At 41.4% G+C, this 22,843-nt stretch overlaps 1 protein-coding gene across 3 annotated transcripts in view; it reads left to right on the top strand.

Moving 5' to 3' along the window:
- Positions 1-22,843, top strand: part of WAPL (WAPL cohesin release factor) — a 174,338-nt gene that overhangs the window by 85,060 nt on the left and 66,435 nt on the right. For all 3 annotated transcript variants that reach the window (XR_011024551.1, XM_068258553.1, XM_068258554.1), the window contains 3 exons: positions 687-836; positions 11,409-11,545; positions 17,111-17,222. Coding sequence is in view for 2 of the 3 variants with exons in the window: in XM_068258553.1 (XP_068114654.1) it covers positions 687-836; positions 11,409-11,545; positions 17,111-17,222 (399 nt within the window). In the remaining variant the exon portion in view is untranslated. The remainder of the gene's footprint in view (positions 1-686; positions 837-11,408; positions 11,546-17,110; positions 17,223-22,843) is intronic.

Genomic DNA, 22,843 nt, shown 5'->3' with positions numbered 1-22,843 from the left:
GGCCCAGTTCCAAGCTGCATACAATTTGCATTAAATGTGCAAGGACGTTGAGAATTTTCTATCATGACCTATCTGTAACGACGTATGACTGCTTCGTTCATAATTGTAATAAGGCACGTCTAGTAAGGTTGCAGCACGGCTAGTAAGATTTCCGAACTAGCACACGATGCTGTTTTGCCTTTCTAGTATTTACTCTGACACTGCATCCTTTTCTTCCAGACAAAAAAAGTTCTTTCACTTGCCAACCCACACTAAATGATATAAAGCCACTTGGCAGCCTGTGAGTTTATAAAGCTGAGAGTGGGGTGCTAAGCCCCTCTGTCTGACCAGTGAAGCAGTTGTGTTTTTGTTTTTTTTCCTCTTTGCCCTTCGTTCCAGAGAATGCTAATGTGTTGGCTTGGCAGAGCACTTTTCCTCTTTGGCTGCTTATGTGAAGTCTGTGCTTTTAGTTCATCACACTTTTAATGGAATATTCCAAAACAAAAGATGTTCAGTAGTTAAACCGTTACGAATGTGGAAAGGGAAATTGAGCTTTAAGAAATGTAATTGCTGTCCCAAATCTGATTTTATTTAATTAGCTTTACATACTAAGATCTTGTTAGATATCCTCTTGTTTTTAATATATACTTTAACGTTTGTACAACTATTATGTATGCAATTGTTCTACATTTATTCTTCCTTTTCAGGCAAAGCCATCAGAAGCTCCAGGTTCAAAGGATGATGGTGTCTTTAAGGCGCCCGCTCCTCCTCCTAGAGTGATTAAAACTGTGACGATTCCCACGCAACCTTATCAGGATATAGTAACTGCGCTAAAATGCAAAAAGGAGCACAAGGAAGTGAGTATTCGCTGCAAAATAGAAAAGGTTGATTCATAAAGAAAAGGGCCCGATAAGGCATCTCCAGGCTTTTGTTTGCAGTAGAACTGCAAGGTATTCTGGCCTACATTCAGTACACATTGTCCTCATTTCACTAAGCAGTTTAGACCAGTCTACTGATGGTTTGGTCAGTTGCATCAAAGGGGAATTCGCTATTACCAAATTTTTTAGACCTGTTTTTAGACCTGGTCTAAACCATTTGGTAATTTGGTTGGTAAAGCAGGTGAAATGATCAAAAAATGCAATTCACAAACAAGTAGCTATGACTGACATCCTTCTCCTTTGATGAGCTCTCCTCTGCATACAATTAAACTCCTACATAATTAATAGGATCCATCCTCAAATCTAAAATACCTCACAGGATTACTTTACCTACAAGATATCAGCTGGTCTAATCTCTGTTTTTTTTAACCACTTCAGCACCACAGGGTTTTTTGCTTAAAAACCAGAGCAATTTTTACATTTCAGCACTCATCCCATTCATTCACCAATAACTTTATTGCTACTCATCAGATGTAAATTATCTATATCTTGTTTTTTTTGCCACAAATTATACTTTGTGAGGGTGATATTTGCTTTTAGTAATTATGTTATCTGTGCATTTTAAAGGGAAAAATAAGAAAAAAAAAAAGTAAAAATACACTTTCTCCATTTCCATCCACTATAGTTTTCAAATAAACAATGCTACCATAGGTAAAACCCACACATTGTATTTGCTAATTTGTCCCGGTTATCTCAACATTTAAATAATGTTCCTAGTACAATGTATGGTGATAATATATTAGTTTCTGGTTTGTGTTTTTTGTTTTCTCATTGTACCCTATCAGTAATTAAAAGCCCTTATCTTCATGATTAACAGTAATACACTCTCATGGCATACATATTTTAAAAGCGAAGTCCCTAGGGTAACTATTTTTGTATTCTCAATGCTGTCACTTTTGGTTTTTTTATTTGGGGGTACAGAGTATATGAAAATAACAGTTTTATTGCTTTTCATTCAGTTTTCCAGTAAAAAAAAATCACATGACTTAGCCCTCAGTTGTCAAACACCACAAAATCTATTCTCTCACTTGTCACGGTTAAAATGATACCCTATATACATAATCAAATAGCTTATTGGGCATACAGCACACTGTTAACCACAATTACGCCTATCTACTCCCCTGAGCTCCAGGTGAAGTTCTGTGGGGAGTAGATAAGTGTAGCAAGGGTTTCAAAGTGGTGGTTAAATCTTGCTATGGTTGTGTGCATGCAGTTGTAATTGTGTAACCACTGATATGTTCATTTTTTAGTAGCTTTCACTATGGTGTCTTCCTTTTTATACTGTACTATTTAAAGCATACCTGAAGTGACACCAAGCATGATGAGATAAACAAAGTTAAATTTAGTGTTAGCCTTACTAAGAAATTATCTGAAGTCCCTTTCTATTTTCCAGTACAGTAAGAGTTAAAAAATAATAGTTATCTACGCAAAAGAGCTTGTCAAACAGCTTCTAGAATTCAGTTGGGTTTCCTGAAAAGTGAATAGAAGTCAAATGCCTGTTATGTCAGGGATAAAGGAGATGAGGTTTTACTGCTGGAAAGTTCAAATGGTCATTACTACTGTTTTTATCATCTTAAAGGGGAACTTAAGCCTAAACAAACATACTGTCATTAAGTTACATTAGTTATGTTAATTAAAATAGATAGGTAATATAATCTCTTACCCACTCTGTTTTAGAAGAACAGGCAAATGTTTGTGATTTCATGGGGGCAGCCATCTTTTTCATTGAAAGGTGGTGACAGGGAGCATGAGACACAATTCACAAGTCCTGTGTTCTGATCACCCCTCCCAGCTGTGCTTGCTAGGCTTCAAATCTCAAATAAAAAAAAAACACACAAAAAAACAAATTTGCACCAAAATAGCAGGAGAGTAACCTAATCAGAAACATCATGCTTTGCAGCGCATCAGAGGAAAATGCCCAGACAGATTTCTTTGATGGGGGAGAGCTTAGCTTCTGTGCAGCTAAAAATTAGGCTTGGGTAAGAAAAACAAAGTTCTGATGCTGTGAAACTGCTAAAGATAAAGTCTTTTCCCAGAACGTCTCAGGACAGCAACCCTGAGACTTGTCTCCTTCCATAACTCACTGGACAGGAAGCTAGATAAGAATTTGCATAATAGATTAGATAGGGATTAGACAGGTATATACAACATAGTTCCCGCTTACCCCATCAGTTGTTATCCTGTCCAGCAGGATGCTAGGTGTGGGGATATGGCTGGCCACCCATGCTTGTTGCAGGAGCCGCTGCTTGTGTGATTCCCTGGCTGCGCAGGCTAGTTGTCCTCGTGCGGGATCACGCTGCACGCTGTAGCCTTCCCCAGGATACGGAAGTTCGTACGGATTCCAGAAGTCCCGCCCGCGCATCACGTGATTGGCACCCACGTGACCGGAAGCAGGAAGTCTCCTGGCCCGGCGTGCGCTCCAGTGCAGCGTTTAGCACGGATTCCTCCGGACAGCGGACGTGCAGGCTGCAGTAACCACTTGGAAAGCTGTGGAATCTTCTGGACTGGTAGGATCTCTGGTGATAGCCAGGGATAATGTTATTATGCTGTGGGCAGGTACACTCTACTTAACTAACTTAGTCACTCTTTACAGTGTCTGTGACTATGGAGGCTGCCTCTGGATCTTCCTCCCAGGGCTCTGTGGAGTCAAGCTCCGTACCCTCTCTGGTATGCATCATTGTGGTTCCTTGATTCATATTGGCTAATTATTGAGGGTTATCAGGCTGATTGGGGTTTTTTCTTTGTGTTTTATTTTAGCCTAAACCCCGGAAGATGGACACTAAGTCTGATAAAGAACTCCCTAACAAGCCTGATAAAACTGACACTGATAAATCTAAAGGCTCTGAAGCTAAAGCATCTCATAAGCCTTCTAAGAAATGTGCAGTTTGCAAGGGTCATTTGTCTTCATCCTCATCTAAAATGTTATGTCAGTCTTGTACAGATAAAGTGGTCAGAGAAGAATCTCCTTCTATGTTTAAAGATTAAAAGGATGGATTAGAGCAGAAATCTCCTCAGCAGTAGAGACTATGAAAAGCTCAGCTACCTCTCCAGTAAGGGCAGGTTTGACAGTCCTACCGGGACCCTCGGGTTCTGTGGCTACTAAACAGCCGGATCGGGCTCCTGAAGGTACCCCTCCGACTAAGAAGAGGAAATTAGACGTTGTGGTTTCAGAGGAGTCAGAAAGATCCGAAGGAGAAATGGAAATTTCCTCTTTTGATGAAATACCTTCTGAAACAGATAATGCGGAAGAAAAGAGTAGTAAATGCCATAAGTTTGCTTTCTCCACTGACTTTATGAAAGAACTGTTAGAGGCCATGCACACGTCAATGGGAATTGCTACAGAAAAGAAAACATTAACACCCCTAGATCAAATGTATGAGACTTTATCTGAACCTTAGATGTCCTTTATTCCTGTGCATAATAGTCTTAAGGACATCATTAAAAGAGAATGGGACAATCCTGAAAAGAGAGCCTTTTGGCCTAAGTCTTTGGCCAAGAGATACCCATATAGCGCAGAAGATCAAAAGTTTTGGGGGACCTCACCTAAACTTGACCCTTCACTATCTAAAGTGTCCAGAAGGTCGGATCTGCAATTTGAAGATTTCGGTTGCCTAAAAGATCCAATTGACAGGAAAATGGATAACATCTTAAGAAGGGCATGGGAGGCAGCTTCTTTAAACTTCAAGCCTTCGGTAGCATCTACTGCAGTGGCTAGGTCCCTAAAGTTATGGATAATGGAAGTCCAATCACAGATTGCGTCAGGCATACCTAGAGAGGAAATATTGAATGCCTTCCCTAAGATCCTACATGCCACTAATTATCTGGCGGATGCGGCAGATGACTCAGTACGCCTAACGGCTAGAACAACAGCTCTGGTAAATTCTGCTAGGAGAGGAGTGTGGGTAAAGACCTGGCAGGGTGATACCTCTTCCAAGTCTAAACTATGCGGAATTCCATGTGAAGGCAATCTCTTGTTTGGAACAAAGTTGGAAGAGACTTTGGAAAGATCTGCAGATAAAAAGAAAAATTTTCCAGTTAAGCGGAAAATTTTCGTTTCAATCGTTCCTTTCGTCCTTCAGGAAAACAAGAAACAGAAAATAGGAATATCCAGAAGAAGAAGTAGAATAGAACGCAGCGGCCAAGAGGAAATCCCTCTTACTCCAATCCAAACCCTCCAACAAAACAATGACGCCAGGATACCGGTGGGCGGCAGACTAGCCCATTTCTTCGAAAGATGGCAGGAGACATTCCAGAACAATTGGTTGTTAAACATAATCTTACAGGGATACAAAATAGAATTTATCAAGCGCCCACCGACACAGTTCTTTGTGACTCCCTGTCCAAGCAGTCCAGACCAGGCACAGGCATTACTAAACGAAGTAAACTCTCTACTAGAAAAAAAGAGTCATCAGACAAGTCCCAAGATGCCAGGAATGTCTAGGATTTTACTCTCCAGTGTTCCTGATAAAGAAGCCTCAGGGGAACTACAGGTTTATCCTGAATCTGAAGAAATTAAACAAGGCAGTCCGTTACAGGAAATTCCGAATGGACAACATTCGCTCAGTGATAAATCTGCTACAAGAGGGCTGTTGGTTAACCTCTCTAGACCTCAAAGACGCTTACCTACATCTGCCAATTCACCTAGAATCACAGCAATTCCTGAGGTTCGCAGTGGTTCTACGCGGAGAGGTAAGACACTTTCAATTTAGTGCCCTCCCCTTTGGTTTATCTTCAGCCCCATGGCTATTTACCAAAGTTATGGCAGAAGTTTTAGCTGTCCTGAGACTAGACTCTATCCAGATTATGGCCTACCTGGACGATTTACTACTTTGGGGTCCTTCTGTCCACTCAGTAAATCTCCAAACAGAGTTCACACTTGATTTTCTTCAGTCCCTTGGGTGGGTGATTAACTGGGAGAAATCCTCTTTAAAACCTCAGCAGAGTATGGAGTTCCTGGGCTTTGTGATCTGTACTGGCAATAAAACACTTGTTTTGCCTTCCAGGAAATCTACTGTTTTACTAAATTCTGTTCTTTCTTTTCAGAGAATGAAGATCATTTCTCTAAGAAAGGCTATGGCGCTACTGGGCTTATTAACAGCATCGTTTCCTGCAGTACAATGGGGTCAACTTCATTCGAGAGTACTTCAAAGCTGGATTTTATCCAAATGGGACAAGAGGTTATCTTCCCTAGACAAGAAGTTTCAGATTCCTTGGAGTGTCAAGCACTCTCTTCTTTGGTGGCTGGAGGCAAATCATCTCTCCAGAGGAAATCTTTGGGACTTTCCAACCCAGACTGTAATAACTACAGACGCAAGCTCCGGGGGTTGGGGAGCACATCTGAATACTCTTCTTGCTCAAGGTCAATGGTCTGCACATCTTCACAAACGATCTTCAAACAGCAGGGAGTTGCAAGCTGTATGGGAAGCACTTCAGGCATTCCAGACTCAGATTCACCAATCCCATGTGACTATTCGTACGGACAACAGTACAGTAGTGGCCTACCTGAACCGGCAGGGGGGTACGAAGAGCAGAGTTTTAAGGTCCCAAGCATCAAGGATTCTTCATTGGGCAGAAAAGAGTCTACTTTCCTTAAAAGCAGTACATCTGAAAGGGACGCTCAACTATCTAGCAGATTATTTAAGCAGATGGAACCTCTCTCAAGACGAATGGAGCCTGAACGATCAAATATTTCAGGAAATATCAAATCTCTGGGGGGCTCCACAGGTAGATCTGTTTGCAAGACGAATCAATACGAAATGCCCTCTATTTAGTTCCCTGTGCCCACAGGACAATCCATGGGAAGTGGATGCATTCTCAATCAGCTGGAGCCAGCACAAGATGTACGCCTTTCCCCCCCTACATCTCATCTCGAGGGTTTTGAACAAGATATGGCGAGACCAAGCACAAGTCATTCTGGTTGTTCCTTTCTGGCCCAAGAGACCTTGGTTTGCTCCACTTCAGCGCTTAGCCTCAGACCATCTGATCCTTCCATGTCGTCAGGATCTACTGACCCAGGGCCCAGCGTTTCATCCCAATCCGACTCTTCTTCGGCTTTCGGCATGGAGCCTGAATGGAGGATATTACAGAGCAAAGGTTTCTCTAATAGATTATCAGAAACACTCATTCAGAGTAGGAAAAAAGTTACACGCCAGATATATCATAAGGCTTGGAAAACCTATCTCTCCTGGTGTTTGAAGAATGAGATGGATACATCACACTCAAATTCGGTGCTGGAATTTCTACAATGTGGATTTCAAAAGGGTCTTAGCATCAGCACATTAAAAGTACAAGTATCGGCTCTGAGTGTTTACCTGGAGAGAAGATTAGCGGAGGAAGAATATGTGGTCAGATTTTTTAGAGCAACAAGGAGGCTTCGACCAGTTGTCCAGTCAAAGATTCCGTCATGGGACCTAAACACGGTGTTGCAAGCTCTATGTGAATCGCCCTTTGAGCCTATTTCTGATATATCTGATAAGCTATTGACACTAAAGACTGCTTTTTTGTTAGCAATAACAACTGCCAGAAGGATAGGAGAGCTACAGGCTCTTTCAATAAATGAACCTTATTGTGTTATCAGTGAAGATAGGATTACGCTACGGCTAGATGTATCCTTTCTTCCTAAAGTATCTTCCAAGTTTCACAGATCCCAGGAGATTTTTTTACCATCTTTTTGTAACAACCCATCTAATCAAAAAGAAAATAAGTTGCATTCTTTAGATGTCAGAAGATGTGTAATCGAATATCTTCAGCGGTCCAAGTCATGGCGAAGATCTAATGCTTTACTGGTACTATTCGCAGGTAAATTTAGAGGCAAACAAGCATCTAGGCCAACAATTGCCAGATGGATTAAACAAGCAATTGCTTTATCCTACTTTCATCAGGGGAAGCATCTTGTTTCTACAATCAGAGCACATTCGATGAGAGCTGTCTCGACTTCCTGGGCAGAGAGGGCAGGAGCCACTATCGAGCAAATATGTAAGGCAGCCACCTGGTCAAGTCACAATACATTTGTCAAACATTATAAACTGGATGTATTGTCAAATTCTGATCTATGTTTTGGCAGAAAAATTTGCAAGCTGTAGTCCCCCCCCCCCCCTAAATTGATCTTGTATATCATCTCAGGGTTGCTGTCCTGAGACGTTCTGGGAAAGACAAAAATTACTTACGGTAATGTCTTTTCCAGAAGACGAAAGGACAGCACCCTTACTACCCACCCGGATTTTGTCTTATTAAAATTTATTTTGAAGCATCATTCTGTGTGGAGTCTTTTTTTACAACTGATGAGGTAAGCGGGAACTATGTTGTATATACCTGTCTAATCCCTATCTAATCTATTATGCAAATTCTTATCTAGCTTCCTGTCCAGTGAGTTATGGAAGGAGACAAGTCTCAGGGTTGCTGTCCTTTCGTCTTCTGGAAAAGACATTACCGTAAGTAATTTTTGTCTTTGTGCTGCTGTGTAGATTTTTATTCTGGAGGTTCACTTTAATAAGGCAGAGTGTGGATTCTGAAATCACAGGAGCTGAGCTGAGAACAACTAGCACTGGACTCCGGGACTCTGAAAAGAGAATGAGGGGAATAACTGCCAAGCTATTTATACTTGTTGGTATTAGACTCAAATACAGGTGTTTATATTTTGGATCTAATACAAACACTTTTTAATTCATTCATTTTGTGATGTCATATGTGCACCTGCCAGTAGGTGGCGCACAGAGCATCACTCGGGAACTGGAAGACGGAAGTCTTCATTTTTCCGGGGACATAGAGGATTCCTGCGTCTGGGGAACACTGAGAAGGCGGCAGAGGGACACAGAAAGGCCGGGAGTCGGCGGAAATCGCCGCGATCAGCAGTGGGGGGTGAGTGACATGCTGGGCGGATAGATCCGTCCATACCGCTCACAGCATGTTTTCTGTAGACGTGTATACCTTGTCTATACCGCCAGGGAGGTTAAGGACAAAAGACCTTTCCCCCCCCCCCCCCTCTAAAAACAGTGTGATCACTGATTGGCTCCCAGTTAACACATGGTCAGGAGCCAATAAAATCTGCTCCTGCCACGTGTACGGAGCGCAGCTTGCTACGAGGCAACTAAGCGACCAGGCTGCAGAGGCGCCAGAGCGATGCAAACTGTGAGCGTGATGGGACTGTGCAGCAAGAGTAATTGAAATCTTACACCGTGGCAGTAATAACAAGAAGTCAATGGTGTACATGTCAGTTACTTCCGGAAGAGGTTAAATATAAAACCTTAATCATGGCTAATATGTTACCCATGCGTTATTTATCATTGGTACGAAAGTTAATTATCTGTTAACGTTTTCACTTCAGGTTCACTTTGAATATGTACTTTGTTACAGCCTTCATCTTCCCTGTACTGCCAGCACTTTAAGCAAAGCCTGCTGCTTTGCTGTTGACACTGGGACCTTTGAGAGGAATGTCACTGCACAGAGCAGCTGCTTTTGCTCCTATACAGTGCAGGCCATGCTTTAAGGATGCCTGCCACCACAAGGCTCTCTTATAAAAGACACTTTTCAATTATGGGAATGTGGGTGTGTACAACTTTGGGGTCTCAGAAAAGCAATATTGCATTTACATTTTTAAAACCTTTTTAAATATTAAAGAGGAAATGTAATTTTTTTTTATTTGAGTGCTAAAGAAAATAAATTCCAGCTACCACCAGTTGAAACACATTACAGTTACTACATTATGCATTGCGGTGTAATTTAATTGCCTCATTAATCAAGTATTTTCATTCTCAAACTAATTTCTCCTAATCAGACTGTTTAGAGCAAATATTTTACAGACATTAAAATCTGTTGGTGCAGTTCTTGTAATATTAATTCACCACTTTGGACCCCAACTTTTTACTCTTATATTTTTACTTAATTTTTTTTCTAGCTGCAGATGTTTACTGCTTTACCTGATAAGCACTACACCCTGGTTATTTAACCACTTTGAAACCCTTGCTACGCTTATCTACTCCCCACAGAACTTTACCTGGGGCTCAGGGGAGTAGATAGGCGTACTTGTGGTAAACAGTGTGCTGTATGCCCAATAAGCTATCTGATTATGTATATAGGGTATCATTTTAACCGTGACAAGTGAGAGAATAGATTTTGTGTTGTTTGACAACTGAGGGCTAAGTCATGTGATTTTTTTTTACCGGAAAACTGAATGAAAAGCAATAAAACTGTTATTTTCATGTACTCTATACCCCCAAATAAATACTTGTAAAAACAACAAAAGTGACAGCATTGAAAAGAGAATACATAGTTACCCTAGGGATTTAGCTTTTAAAATATGTATGCCATGAGAGTGTATTACTGTTAATCATGAAGATAAGGGCTTTTAATTACTGATAGAGTACAATGAGAAAACAAAAAACACAAACCAGAAACTAATATATTTTCGCCATACATTGTACTAGGAACATTATTTAAATGTTGAGATAACCAGGACAAATTAGCAAATAGAATGTGTGTGTTTTACCTATGGTAACATTGTTTATTTAAAAACTATAGTGGATGGAAATGGAGAAATAGTGTATTTTTTCTTTTTTTTTTCTCATTTTCCCTTTAAAATGCACAGATAATAACATAATTACTAAAAGCAAATATCACCCTCACAAAGCATAATTTGTGGCAAAAAAACAAGATATAGATCATTTACATCTGATGAGTAGCAATAAAGTTATTGGTGAATGAATGGGAGGAGTGCTGAAATGTGAAAATTGCTCTGGTTTTTAAGCAAAAAACCCTGTGGTGCTAAAGTGGTTAATCGTTTTAGACCAATATATTTCCAGAGGGTAGATGGGGCATCCTTTTGATACAATACTTAAAATTAAACTTTAGATCAATCAGAAAACCTTTCAGTAATAAGGAAAAATGTTTGATATGGCCTGTGATTGGATGTTTTTTAGAGGGAAAAAAAAGGCAAATAAAGTCGGAGCAGTGCTTTTCAGCGCTGCTAGATTTGGGCGCAGCCGGCGCCTCCATAGACTTCAATAGGAATCATTCCTATTGCAGCGCTCAGTGAGTAACGTCGGCTCTGTCAGAAGACGGAGCCGAGGTTGCTTAAAAACATAATAATTCGGCCTCCAGCAATTGCTGGAAGCCGAATTATTTCATTCCCCCACTATCCATGGCGGCCTGGAGGGGGAATAGTAATTAAATCGGCCCGGACTTGTGCAGAAGCAGGATCAGCTATATACCGTTGTATCCTGCGCCCAAGTCTACCGGCGCCGATTTCAAATGTACTCAAAGTTTATCATGGTTACTGTGGACACGTGTCTGTGAGCCACTTGGGGGGGGGGGGGGGGGGGGGCTTCGGGCTTCTTATGCCTGGCCATGAATGCAGAAGAGCTGCACAACTACGATGTGGAGGGGGCCGCACTCTGTGACGGATGGCTTTATGGATCTCTGGATTGTCTTTTATGGATCTCTATAATTTTGTAACGTGAATAATAAGTTTTCTTTCTTTTTTTTTTTTTCCCCCAGCTGTACACAGTTGTTCAGCATGTGAAGCACTTCAATGATGTGGTGGAGTTTGGAGAGAATCAGGAGTTTACTGATGATATTGAGTACTTGCTGAGTGGGCTGAAGAGCAACCAGCCCATAAACACACGGTGCCTTAGGTGGGTTATGGTGACCTAATTTCACCAATTGTATATTAAGCTTGCAAGTATAATAGAGGGGTTCACCATCAAGCGCCTATTTTGAGTAATAACTCTAAAGCGCCACTAAAGTGAGAAACCCCCTTAGGTTAGATTCTTGACTAATAAGAGGAAAGGCTTGGAATAGTATAGAGCCTTCACGTTCCTCCTTCCGTCCCGCCATTCCTCCACTGTCCGCTGGTAAAGCTGTTTAATGAGTAATTCGCTACTATGCATCCATGAGTCCAGACTTGCGCACATGTAGTAGTGATGCACCTGTCCCCGACTGACAGCTGAGGAACAGGCAGGGTGGAGAAACAGGAAGGCTCTAAACTGTCCAGAGTCAAAATAAAATTCTAATGCTGTTTTAGAAAAAATACTCTTTCTGGTAGACATCTTTAGCAGACAGAAATATGAAAGAAACATTTTTCGGTAACCACCCCTGTTTCCACTAGGACTAAAATCGTCAATCTTTCCAAACTCAGAATTGAGTTATGCCTGTGGTAACAGTTTATTTGTTTGGAAAAAATGCTTAACTGTAATTATTTAAATTCTTAACTTTTGCACTTTTTGCAAATCCTGATGCAGTTTTGTTTTTTTTTGTTTTTTTTTAAACCGGTGGTATAATAGGTGACATATAATTCAATGTAGCGACTCCCTGCACAGCTGATTGCTGTCTGTGCATTGTTTTGGGGTTCTGCTTGTAGTCTTACTTCAATGCATTGCTTCATTCACTTTGTGGTCTATTTCATGGGCAATGGATGCAGCCACAGTAGACAGTTGCACCGATGTAAAGCAGACCTGCTTCCACAAAGCCAATTTAAACTCAGGTGAACTTCCACCACTATGATTACAAAGTAACACGACAACATAGTATTAGATAAAATATAACATTGAGAGTGACTGAATAAACTTAGTGTACCCAAGGCAAATTTGACATTACACATGGGACACAGAAGGCATGTCTATGAGCAAGTAACATGCCTGTCCTGTCTCGGTTTTTCTTTAAAGTGCTTTGAAGAATGGGATGTAAAGGAGAAATTTGAGAAGTTCACTTCCAAGTATATTGGTATTCCTACAGCATCCCAAAAGGGACTATACTCCTACCACATTCATGAAAGTATGGTATACAGAAAGTTGTCCCCATGTCCATTGCTTCAGAATGTCAGGTCCAGGTAATAGTAGGGAGACTCCTGTGAAGAGTCTCTTTATTATTGTGTCCTTGGAGTGTTCCTCCAGTCAGAAGGTTGCCCCAAGCAGATAGTCACAGTGTCTGTGTGTGAGGCAGTTTATTGCATTTCTGTGAAAGCTTCAAACACACAATGGCTTGGAATTGTTTCATCACCCTTGGTAGTTGATACAGTGAAGAAGCTTTGCACTTTTAACATGGCGTGGTAATACCTAAAAGGAACAGAGCACAGTTGCCAGTGGGAATCTGTTATGTTGTTTCTCGTGTTAAATGCTGAAACTGCAATGTCTTGTAGGTAAGCTGAATGCAGAGATCTGGCATAATAAACTCCCTACATCTGTGAGCAATCCAGGCTGACTACTAAGAACCATTGCCTTTTTGCACACTACTGCTGATTTGTCAGTTACCACAGTAAAATTGCTACTGATAAATCTCTTGTCTGGTCAGTTAGCCGTGGCCAATGTAAGGAGGGGAGTCTCTCTCTTTTTTTTTTTTTTTAGCTATCGGATATTGAAAAGTCAATTTCTAAGCATTTTTTTGACAAGTTGTGAAGCTGTTGCTTCTATACTATTCCATTAATTAATATGAATGTAGCCATATGCCAAAATCTTTGCAATATAGTACATCTGTAAAGTATTCACAGCGCATCGTTTTTTCACATTATATGTTATCGCCTTATTTCAAAATTAATTTGTTTCCCTCAGAATTCTACACACACCACCCCATAATGACAACATGAAAAAAATGTACTTGATCTCATGGCAAATTTTAAGAATAACTGAGAAATCACATGTCCAGAAGTATTCACAGCCTTTGCTCAATACTATGTCAATGCACCGTTGGCAACAATTACAGCCTCAAGTATTTTTGAAAATACTACAAGCTTGGCACACATATCCTTGGCCAGTTGCGCCCATACTTCTTTGCATCACCTCTCAAGCTCCATCAGGTTGCATTGGTGCAAACCATTTTAAGATCTCTCCAGAGATGTTCAATCAGATTCAAATCTGGCCTCTGGCTGGGCCACTCAAGGACATTTACAGAGTTGTCCTGAAGCCACTTCTTTCATATTTTGGTTGGGTGCTTAAGGCCATTGTCCTGCTAAAAGATGAAACGTTGCCCCAGTCTGAGTTCAAGAGCGCTCTGGATCAGGTTTTCACCCAGGATGTCTCTGTACACTGCTACAGTCATCTTTCCCTTAAACCTGACTAGTCTCCCAGTTCCTGCTGCTAAAAATATTTCCACAGCATGATGCTACCACCACCATGCTTCACTGTAGGGATGGCATTGGCCTGGTGATGAGTGGTGTCTGGTTTCATCCAAACGTAATGTGGTATTCACACCAAAGAGGTCCATTTTTGTCTCATCAGACCAGAGTATTTTGTTTCTCATTGTCTGTGAGTCCTCCAGAAGTCAAACTCCAGACGGCTGCCATGTCACTTCTTAGTAAGAAGTGGCTTCCATCTGGTCACTCTACTATACATGCATGTTTGGTGGGATTGCTGCAGAGATGGTTCTCTCTCCACCTCTGGAGCTCTGATAGAGTGACCATCAGGTTCTTGGTCACCTCACTAAGGCCCTTCTCCCCCAATTGATTAAGTTTAGATACCTGGCCAGCTCTAGGAAGAGTCCTGGTGGTTTTGAACTTCTTCCACTTACAGAGGATGGAGGCCACTGCGCTCATTGGGACCATCAAAGTAGCAGATATTTTTTCTGTAACCTTCCCCAGATTTGTTCCTTGAGTCAAACCTGTCTGAGGTCTACAGACAAATCCTTTGACTTCATGCTTGGTTTGTACTCTGACATGAACTGTCAAGTATGGGATCTTATATATTCAAACAATCGATAAAAGTAGGAGGCGCCCTCTAGTATAGCATAGTAGCACTTAAATAATTTATAGCGTTCACAGGATAAGAGTAAAATTGTCCTACCTGTGTTGATAAATACTCAGATGGAAACAAATAAATCAGAAGATTTTTATTTATCGTATTGAATCAAGCACTTAGACAACGCGTTTCGCGACATCAGTCGCTTCCTCAGGTCAAATACACGTGCTTTACAGCTGTAATATGTCGCTGGGCGCCCAGCGACATATTACAGCTGTAAAGCACGTGTATTTGACCTGAGGAAGCGACTGATGTCGCGAAACGCGTTGTCTAAGTGCTTGATTCAATACGATAAATAAAAATCTTCTGATTTATTTGTTTCCATCTGAGTATTTATCAACACAGGTAGGACAATTTTACTCTTATCCTGTGAACGCTATAAATTATTTAAGTGCTACTATGCTATACTAGAGGGCGCCTCCTACTTTTATCGATTGTTTGAATCTCTATACCCTACGAGCTAGGGGAGGTGTCCTTATTTGGATATAAGGCACCCGTTTTTTCTCAGGAGCAGCGACCTTAAGGCCGAGTGGAGACGGTACTTCTCCACATGTGCAGATGGTGGTTGCCCTCAAAAGCAACCTACCTTTGTGAGTATACTACCTCGTATTACATAGTCCCATTGTCGAGACGTTATTACACGATATCGGGCTCCCGGTGTCCCTGTGTTTTTTCTATTTTGTCCAGTTCAAGGGATCTTATATAGACAGGTTGTGTGCCTTTCCAAATAATTTCTAATCAACTGAATTTACCACAGGTGGACTCAAGTTTAGCTGCAGAAACATCTCAAGGATGATCGGGGGGGGGGGGGGGGGTGCTTAATGGCAAAGGCTGTGAATGTTTTCTCAATTTGTATATTTTTATTTTTAATAAATTTGCCAAAAATTCTAGTAAACTTTTTTCACAATGTCATTATGTGATGCGTTGAAGTAAGCGTTGTGAATACTCTCAGATCTCTGTGCCTAAGAACTGTTATTTTTCAAAATTGAACAGGTTGGCCAAATAACATTTTATAAGTGTCCCAAGGACTGTCAAATTTTTAGTAATTGCTTCTGCACCAATGGTTGTTGGACGTGCAGGGATCAACTCTGGAGTAACAGATCCGCACCATCAAAAGTACATCTTTATTAATTCATAAAATACAGGTTAAAAGCTGTGTGTGTAAGTATAAGGTGACGCACAGGCGTTTTGGGCTGCTTCAGTCTTTTCTCAAACCATCACAGACCCACATTCCTTCCTTGGCGTTCAATTTTCCCAGGATTTCTGTGCAAAAAGTGATAAAATTTAATTTTAAAACTTTTTTCCTGTAACTTGCCAAAATGTGTCAAGCAAGGGTCTGGTATACAGTGCAGGAGAGTACTGATGTGTATGCACGTTTATACTGTTCACAGCATGTTTTTATGGATGGATATATCTGTCCATACTGCTAAGGAGGTTAAACATCACATGCTAAAACATTTTAGGGGGTAGGAGGCGCCCAATTTGGAGAATAACAACACTAATTGATTAGTCTGCTAAGAGACTAGAAGAATCATAGTAAGCCAATAGTTAAAATATAGTTTCATTTATTTGTAGTGATCAGCGCAGTGACAACGCGTTTCTCGGCGTTAGCCACTTCCTCAGGTCAAGTGTGTGCCGTCTGCACGGTATCCGTGTCCGGGAGCGCCTGTCGATAATCATAAACATGCTAAAACACACATATATATAGGAAACTGGTGGACCACATAGAGGACAGTGACATTACCGTATGTATATATCCACCAATCAGAGGATGCCCAGTAATGCAGCAAGAGTTTTCAACAGATAATCAGCCTTTTTTATGCTGATTATCTGTTGAACACTCTTTCTGCACTACTGGGCATTCTCTGATTGGTGGATAGTACTTCATACATATGTATATATGGTAATGGCACAGTCCTCTATGTGGTCCACCAGTTTCCTATATAAATGTGTTTTAGCATGTGATGTTTAATGTGCGTCTGTGATGGTTTGATAAAGGACTGAAGCAGCTTATAACGCCTGTGCGTCACCTTATACTTAACCACACAGCTTTTAACCTGTATTTTATGGATTAATTAATAAAGATGGACTTTTGATGGTGCGAATCTTGTGGAGTGGTTCCAAGGACTGTCAAAGACAACGGTTATTGTTATTATGGACCAATCTGTCCTGGTGGATCAATTCAGACGATACCGTGTTGGTCGTGCCAAACAATAACAAATGACTGCTCCGTTCAAAGTACTTTCGTGTGGTGAATGTTGTACTTGGTCCTCATTTTCACATTTATGCTAACGAGTCGATCAGCAGTCTGTCGTCGTACCATCGGTTAATTCAAATGTGCTTTGACATCATTCAATCGTAGCTAATAAAGGAGATCACTCGTTTTTATAAAGATGTCCATCAAGTGTGTGTATGGGCTTTAAACTTTTTGATGTTATTTTTGACTTATTTGAACTTTTCTCCTCCTCACAGTGTAATAAGTTTGGCGACAAAGTGTGCAATGCCAAGTTTTCGAATGCATCTGCGAGCACATGGAATGGTAGCCATGGTCTTCAAAACACTGGATGACAGTCAGCACCACCCGGTACAGTACAACATATTATTCTTTTCATGTAACTGCTGATTACAGTCCTAAGATACATGCCATATAACTATATATGCACTATATATATATGTTAATAAGCAGAGTTGGTATGGTAGCAATTGAACTACTCACAAGGATAGGTTGCCTCTAAGGCAACCACTGTGTGCGCAGTTGGGGAGATTATCTTGTCCCCTCTCAGGCTAAGAAGTCGCTCTAAGGAGATGAATAAAAAGGCAAGAGAGCACTCATTCACTAGGGCAGAGGAAGCGGGCTACAGACCCGTGAAACACGTTGCAACGTTTATTGGAGTAATGGGTGGCCACTAATGATCGAATCTCTTTCATTCAATCTTACCATTTCTGTGTAATATAAAGGAAGTGCCTACTTTATCCATTCAATATATTCACTCAATTACCCTTACACTACATAGATTTGGTAAGATTGGATCATATTAGTGTCCACCTGAAGAAATAAAACCATTTTTCTTCTTAATTGAAACCACACTATTGTCTGTGGGAAGGTAAGTCCATCTCTAACCTTTTACACTTAAGTGGCGTCTGTTTCTATAACTCATAGCTGTGTAAGATTTTTTTTTTTAACTAGTTCTTCAACACTTTTATTTTTAAGAAATTCAGTTGTTTGCATGGCTATAATGTCTAATTGGGCACCGTGCATCTCTGGCCCCTTAGAATGCACCCGAGGTGGTTCTTGACTTAAAAAATGGTACACAGAGGCATGTTCCCATCTAAAGTACCTCAGAGCCTTCTCACTGTTTCTCCGCTGCCCCCCCCCCCCCTTCCTTTCCAGTCCTCCCTGCGCTTTGCACAGAGCGGTGTGTGCAGCATCCTGACCCAGGGGTCGCTGCTTTTTTTTAAAAATTTTTCGATCTCTGTGGTCATTGGCTCCTGACATTGGTATAAAGTTCGATGCCAAAGGGGACGTGTGATTGTGTCCCGTGTGACAGAGCTAAATACAGCCAGTGAAAAGTAGTATTGTAATTTTTGTAACCTGAATCATCTGAAGTACTTTTAAATGATTTGTTGTTCCATAGCAGTGCATTGAGGAAAAGCTTCAGTTTTTCCACATACAGTGTGAAAGAGACTGTAGGGAATCATGGACATCACCTTTCACATCAGTTGTGCTATGTTATGATTAAAAGCAATGGATTCTGTGTAAAAGGACCCTTAGGCTCAACACACACCATACAATCTAGGTTGTTCAATCTTACTTTCATGTAGTATAAGAGCTTATCCAATCAATCATTCAAGGTAAGGTTTGCAAATTAGATTAATGTATTTATATAGCGCTGACCTCTTAAGCAGTGCACTAGGGGGTATAAACCTCTGGTTCTCATTTGGTTAAAGAGGAACTGTACCGCAAGATGATAGTAGAGGAAAAAATGAATCCATACATTGCAAAGTGAGAAGGGAAAACATAAAAGATAGATCAAGAAATGATTGATACTCGCCATGGATTTGGTTCATCATGTTTGATCCATAATGAGCCTGTGGGTAGTCATCTTTACTACTGACAGTCAAGAAAAAAAATGTACAGCACCACCTTATAAGCACACCCACTAATAATGTGATAGGCTCAAACTTAGGCTCACAAACAGGAAACTGTCATGGGCAGGACATCACACTGTGGGAGGGGTTTCATCACACTATCATCCACATAGATGGTTTCTTGTGGGAAAGGGGGTATCTGCTACTGATTAGGATGCAGTTAAATCCAAGGCTCAAGTTACTCTTTAAAGTGGTCTGAAACTCAGCATTTCCTCCTTGTTCTAATACATTTACAGACTTAAATCTACTACCCCAAAAAATTGTAGCAGAACAGCATTCAAACAGTTAAACACACCACTTTGTTCTTCAATGGAAAGTGCCCTGCTGTATATGATCTATATCTGAAGAGTTGATAACATTATCATTTGTTTACATTTTTCTGTTGCTACAGTTAGTTACATCCAGCCACGGGCTGAAACGGAACTGTACTAAACGAATCTGTACTGTACAGAGGCAAATGAGAAATTCCCTAGATAGCTGTTGTATTTATTTATTAAAATCTATGAATAAAATGCAATGACAGCTTTCAGAGGGCGGACTTTGCTAACTTGTAATTTGTAAACAGTCATTACTTGTGCACAAAAGAAAATTTGGTAACTGGGCAATGAAAAGTAGGGAAACACATTATTGGTTATGTCAGTTTTATACCACTTTAACCACCTTAGCGGTATGGACGAGCTCAGCTCGTCCATTACCGCCAGAGGGTGCCGCTCAGGCCCTGCTGGGCCGATTTTGATGAAATAAAGAGCAGCACACGCAGCCGGCACTTTGCCAGCTGCGTGTGCTGCCTGATCGCCGCCGCTCTGCGGCGATCCGCCGCGAGCAGCGGCGAAAGAGGGTCCCCCCAGCCGCCTGAGCCCTGCGCAGCCGGAACAAATAGTTCCGGCCAGCGCTAAGGGCTGGATCGGAGGCGGCTGACGTCAGGACGTCGGCTGACGTCCATGACGTCACTCCGCTCGTCGCCATGGCGACGAAGTAAGCAAAACACGGAAGGCTGCTCATTGCGGCCTTCCGTGTTACTTTTGGCCGCCGGAGGCGATCAGAAGAACGCCTCCGGAGCGCCCTCTAGTGGGCTTTCATGCAGCCAACTTTCAGTTGGCTGCATGAAATAGTTTTTTTTTAATTTAAAAAAAACCCTCCTGCAGCCGCCCTGGCGATCTTAATAGAACGCCAGGGTGGTTAAAGGGAACCTAAAGTCATGGAAAAAAAGCCAGGTTAACTTAGCCGGCAGTTCTATCAGCCCCCTGCAGCCGTCCTGTGCCCTCAGTATCACTGAGCATTCCTCTAGTCCCCGGATGCTGTCATCCACTTTATTTAGCTTTTTAACAGCGTTGACGAGATCTATAGCAAATTTTCCTCTTCATCTCTGGATATTGGAACTTCTAGAAGAGAAAAAAAATGTTAACTCGAACTGATTTGCCTAACATAATCCTTTATGGATGGACAAAGGTCCATTTCAGCTATTCTTTAGAACCTCAGCAATTTTGTTCAATAAATATTGAGTGACCCATCTTCTGCCCCTTTGTGTTGTGATCAGTCATGCATACTAGGCTAAGTATGTAAAGAAGAGGAAAAGGAGCGCTCTGAGATTACCAATAATCTAAAGTCAAATAGCAATAGGAAAGGTCTCACCAAGTAGTAGTGTGGCTGGTACAGCGTACTCAGCCGCGGTTAGCGTGCGTCCCTCTTAGGCAGCCGGGGACCGGGCTCTCCGTGGCAGTTAGGGCGGAAGTGACGTCACTGGTTCCAGAACTCCTTGCGATGGTTACTATAGGAGCGAAGACGCTTGCTCTAACACACGCTAAGAAGTGTGGTGAGCGGCGTCTAGTTCTCCGCAAGGGGTGGGAGTGAAGCAGGGGAATAAATTTGGCCACAATGATGCAATATGGCACGGTACACATGTAGGTCTATTAAAATATTTAATAAAGTGACAACGCGTTTCACGGAGGAACACCCTCCGCTTTCTCAAGTCAAACATTTGCAGTTAAACGGCACAATCCTTTATATAACAAACATTAAACATTGTAACCAATCAGCTTGATCTGGGAGGTAGCTTAAAGGGTCCTAATGATCCTAATAGACCCGAAATCACCATAATACCCTAGACAGAAGGGAAAGAAGGCACATTTTTTAACCACGGCTTGTGGTGGGCACTATGATAATCCAGATACCCATTTCTATCGGTGGGTTTGAAATAATTCACTGTGCTGATGTTAGCACTATCAGGATCGACTCTAATCTCTAGATCTAGGAAATGTATCTTATGGGGATTGGTCTCCATGGTAAAGGATAAACCTAGTTGGTTATTATTTAGGTATTCTACATATCCCATTAATTCCTCCTCTGTACCCTCCCACACACATAAAATGTCGTCTATTATACGGCGGTTGCACATATACACTTTGATGATTGTGAGCGTGCAATTAATGGGTATCTGTTAGGTCTGATTTTAGTTGAATTATTTTGTGTTTTAATTGGGGTTGTGTGATAGCCCTGTATTATGCCGTATTTTGGGGAATATTAGGTGTGGCTGTCCTAACTGTACACAGTGGGAGCTTTTATTTTTTACTTTGGCCTTTTAATCGGATCTTTTCTATAATGCAATGGGTGCTTGATCATCTGTCCTTTTAATCTCAGTACATGTATAGCTACTATTAGAACCTTCTTTCCCTTCTGTCTAGGGTATTATGGTGATTTCGGGTCTATTAGGATCATTAGGACCCTTTAAGCTACCTCCCAGATCAAGCTGATTGGTTACCATGTTTAATGTTTGTTATAATAAAGGATTGTGCCGTTTAACTGCAAATGTTTGACTTGAGAAAGCGGAGGGTGTTCCTCCGTGAAACGCGTTGTCACTTTATTAAATATTTTAATAGACCTACATGTGTACTGTACCATATTGCATCATTGTGGCCAAATTTATTCCCCTGCTTCACTCCCACCCCTTGCGGAGAACTAGACGCCGCTCACCACGCTTCTTAGCGTGTGTTAGAGCAAGCGTCTTCGCTCCTATAGTAACCATCGCAAGGAGTTCTGGAACCAGTGACGTCACTTCCGCCCTAACTGCCACGGAGAGCCCGGTCCCCGGCTGCCTAAGAGGGACGCACGCTAACCGCGGCTGAGTACGCTGTACCAGCCACACTACTACTTGGTGAGACCTTTCCTGTTGCTATTTGACTTTAGATTATTGGTAATCTCAGAGCGCTCCTTTTCCTCTTCTTTACATACTTGTCTTAGTGACTGTTATGGGAGCAGCCGAGTGAACGTTGGGTGGTCAGATCGCGCCTTGAGGGGCTCACTACCCCAGAACTCTCTACTTGGCATACTAGGCTAAACACAATTTCATTTATTTTTCTTTGTCTGCTAGTAGGCTGTCATGGCTTGATAAAGGAGCAAGTCTAACGCTCCGAAACGTCGCTTGTACTTTCTACCTTAAAGTGAACCTCCGGACTAAAAATCGACTCAGCAGCACTGAAAAGGCCTGGTGTTTCTTTAACAGTATCACAGCATCAGAACTTTGTTTCTTTTATCCAAGCCTCATTTTTAGCTGCACAGAAGAAAACTGCCCGGGCTTTTTTCCCCTGATGCTGTGCAAAGCATGATGGGATTTTTGATGATGTTGCTCTCGTTCTGCTGTTTTGGTGCAAATTTTTTTTTTTTTACATTTTGAATTTGACATTTGAAGCCTAGCGTGTGCAGCTGGGAGGGGTTATAAGGACACAGGACAGTTGGAACTATGTCTCCAACTCCTTGTCACCTCCTTTCAACCAAAAAGATGGCTGCCCCCATGACAAAGATGGCAGCCCCCATGAATCACAAATACTTGCCTGTTCTTTTAAAACAGTGTGGGTAAAAAATTATATTACCTATCTATTCTAATTAACATACCTAATGTAACTTAATGACAGTATGTTTGTTTAGGCTGAAGTTCCCCTTTAAGATGACAGCTTTACAATAAATTAAAAGAGCATTGGACGGTGCCGGCTTTACTCTTCTCTTTGTCTGCTAGTATAATGATTTTCATTCCTCTACTATCAAACGGGAACCTTATCTGTA

The sequence above is a fragment of the Hyperolius riggenbachi genome, chromosome 10, assembly GCF_040937935.1.
Source record: "Hyperolius riggenbachi isolate aHypRig1 chromosome 10, aHypRig1.pri, whole genome shotgun sequence".
Classification (NCBI taxonomy): domain Eukaryota; kingdom Metazoa; phylum Chordata; class Amphibia; order Anura; family Hyperoliidae; genus Hyperolius; species Hyperolius riggenbachi.
Note: the sequence above shows the minus strand (reverse complement) of the source record. Positions and strands in the feature narration are given on the sequence as shown.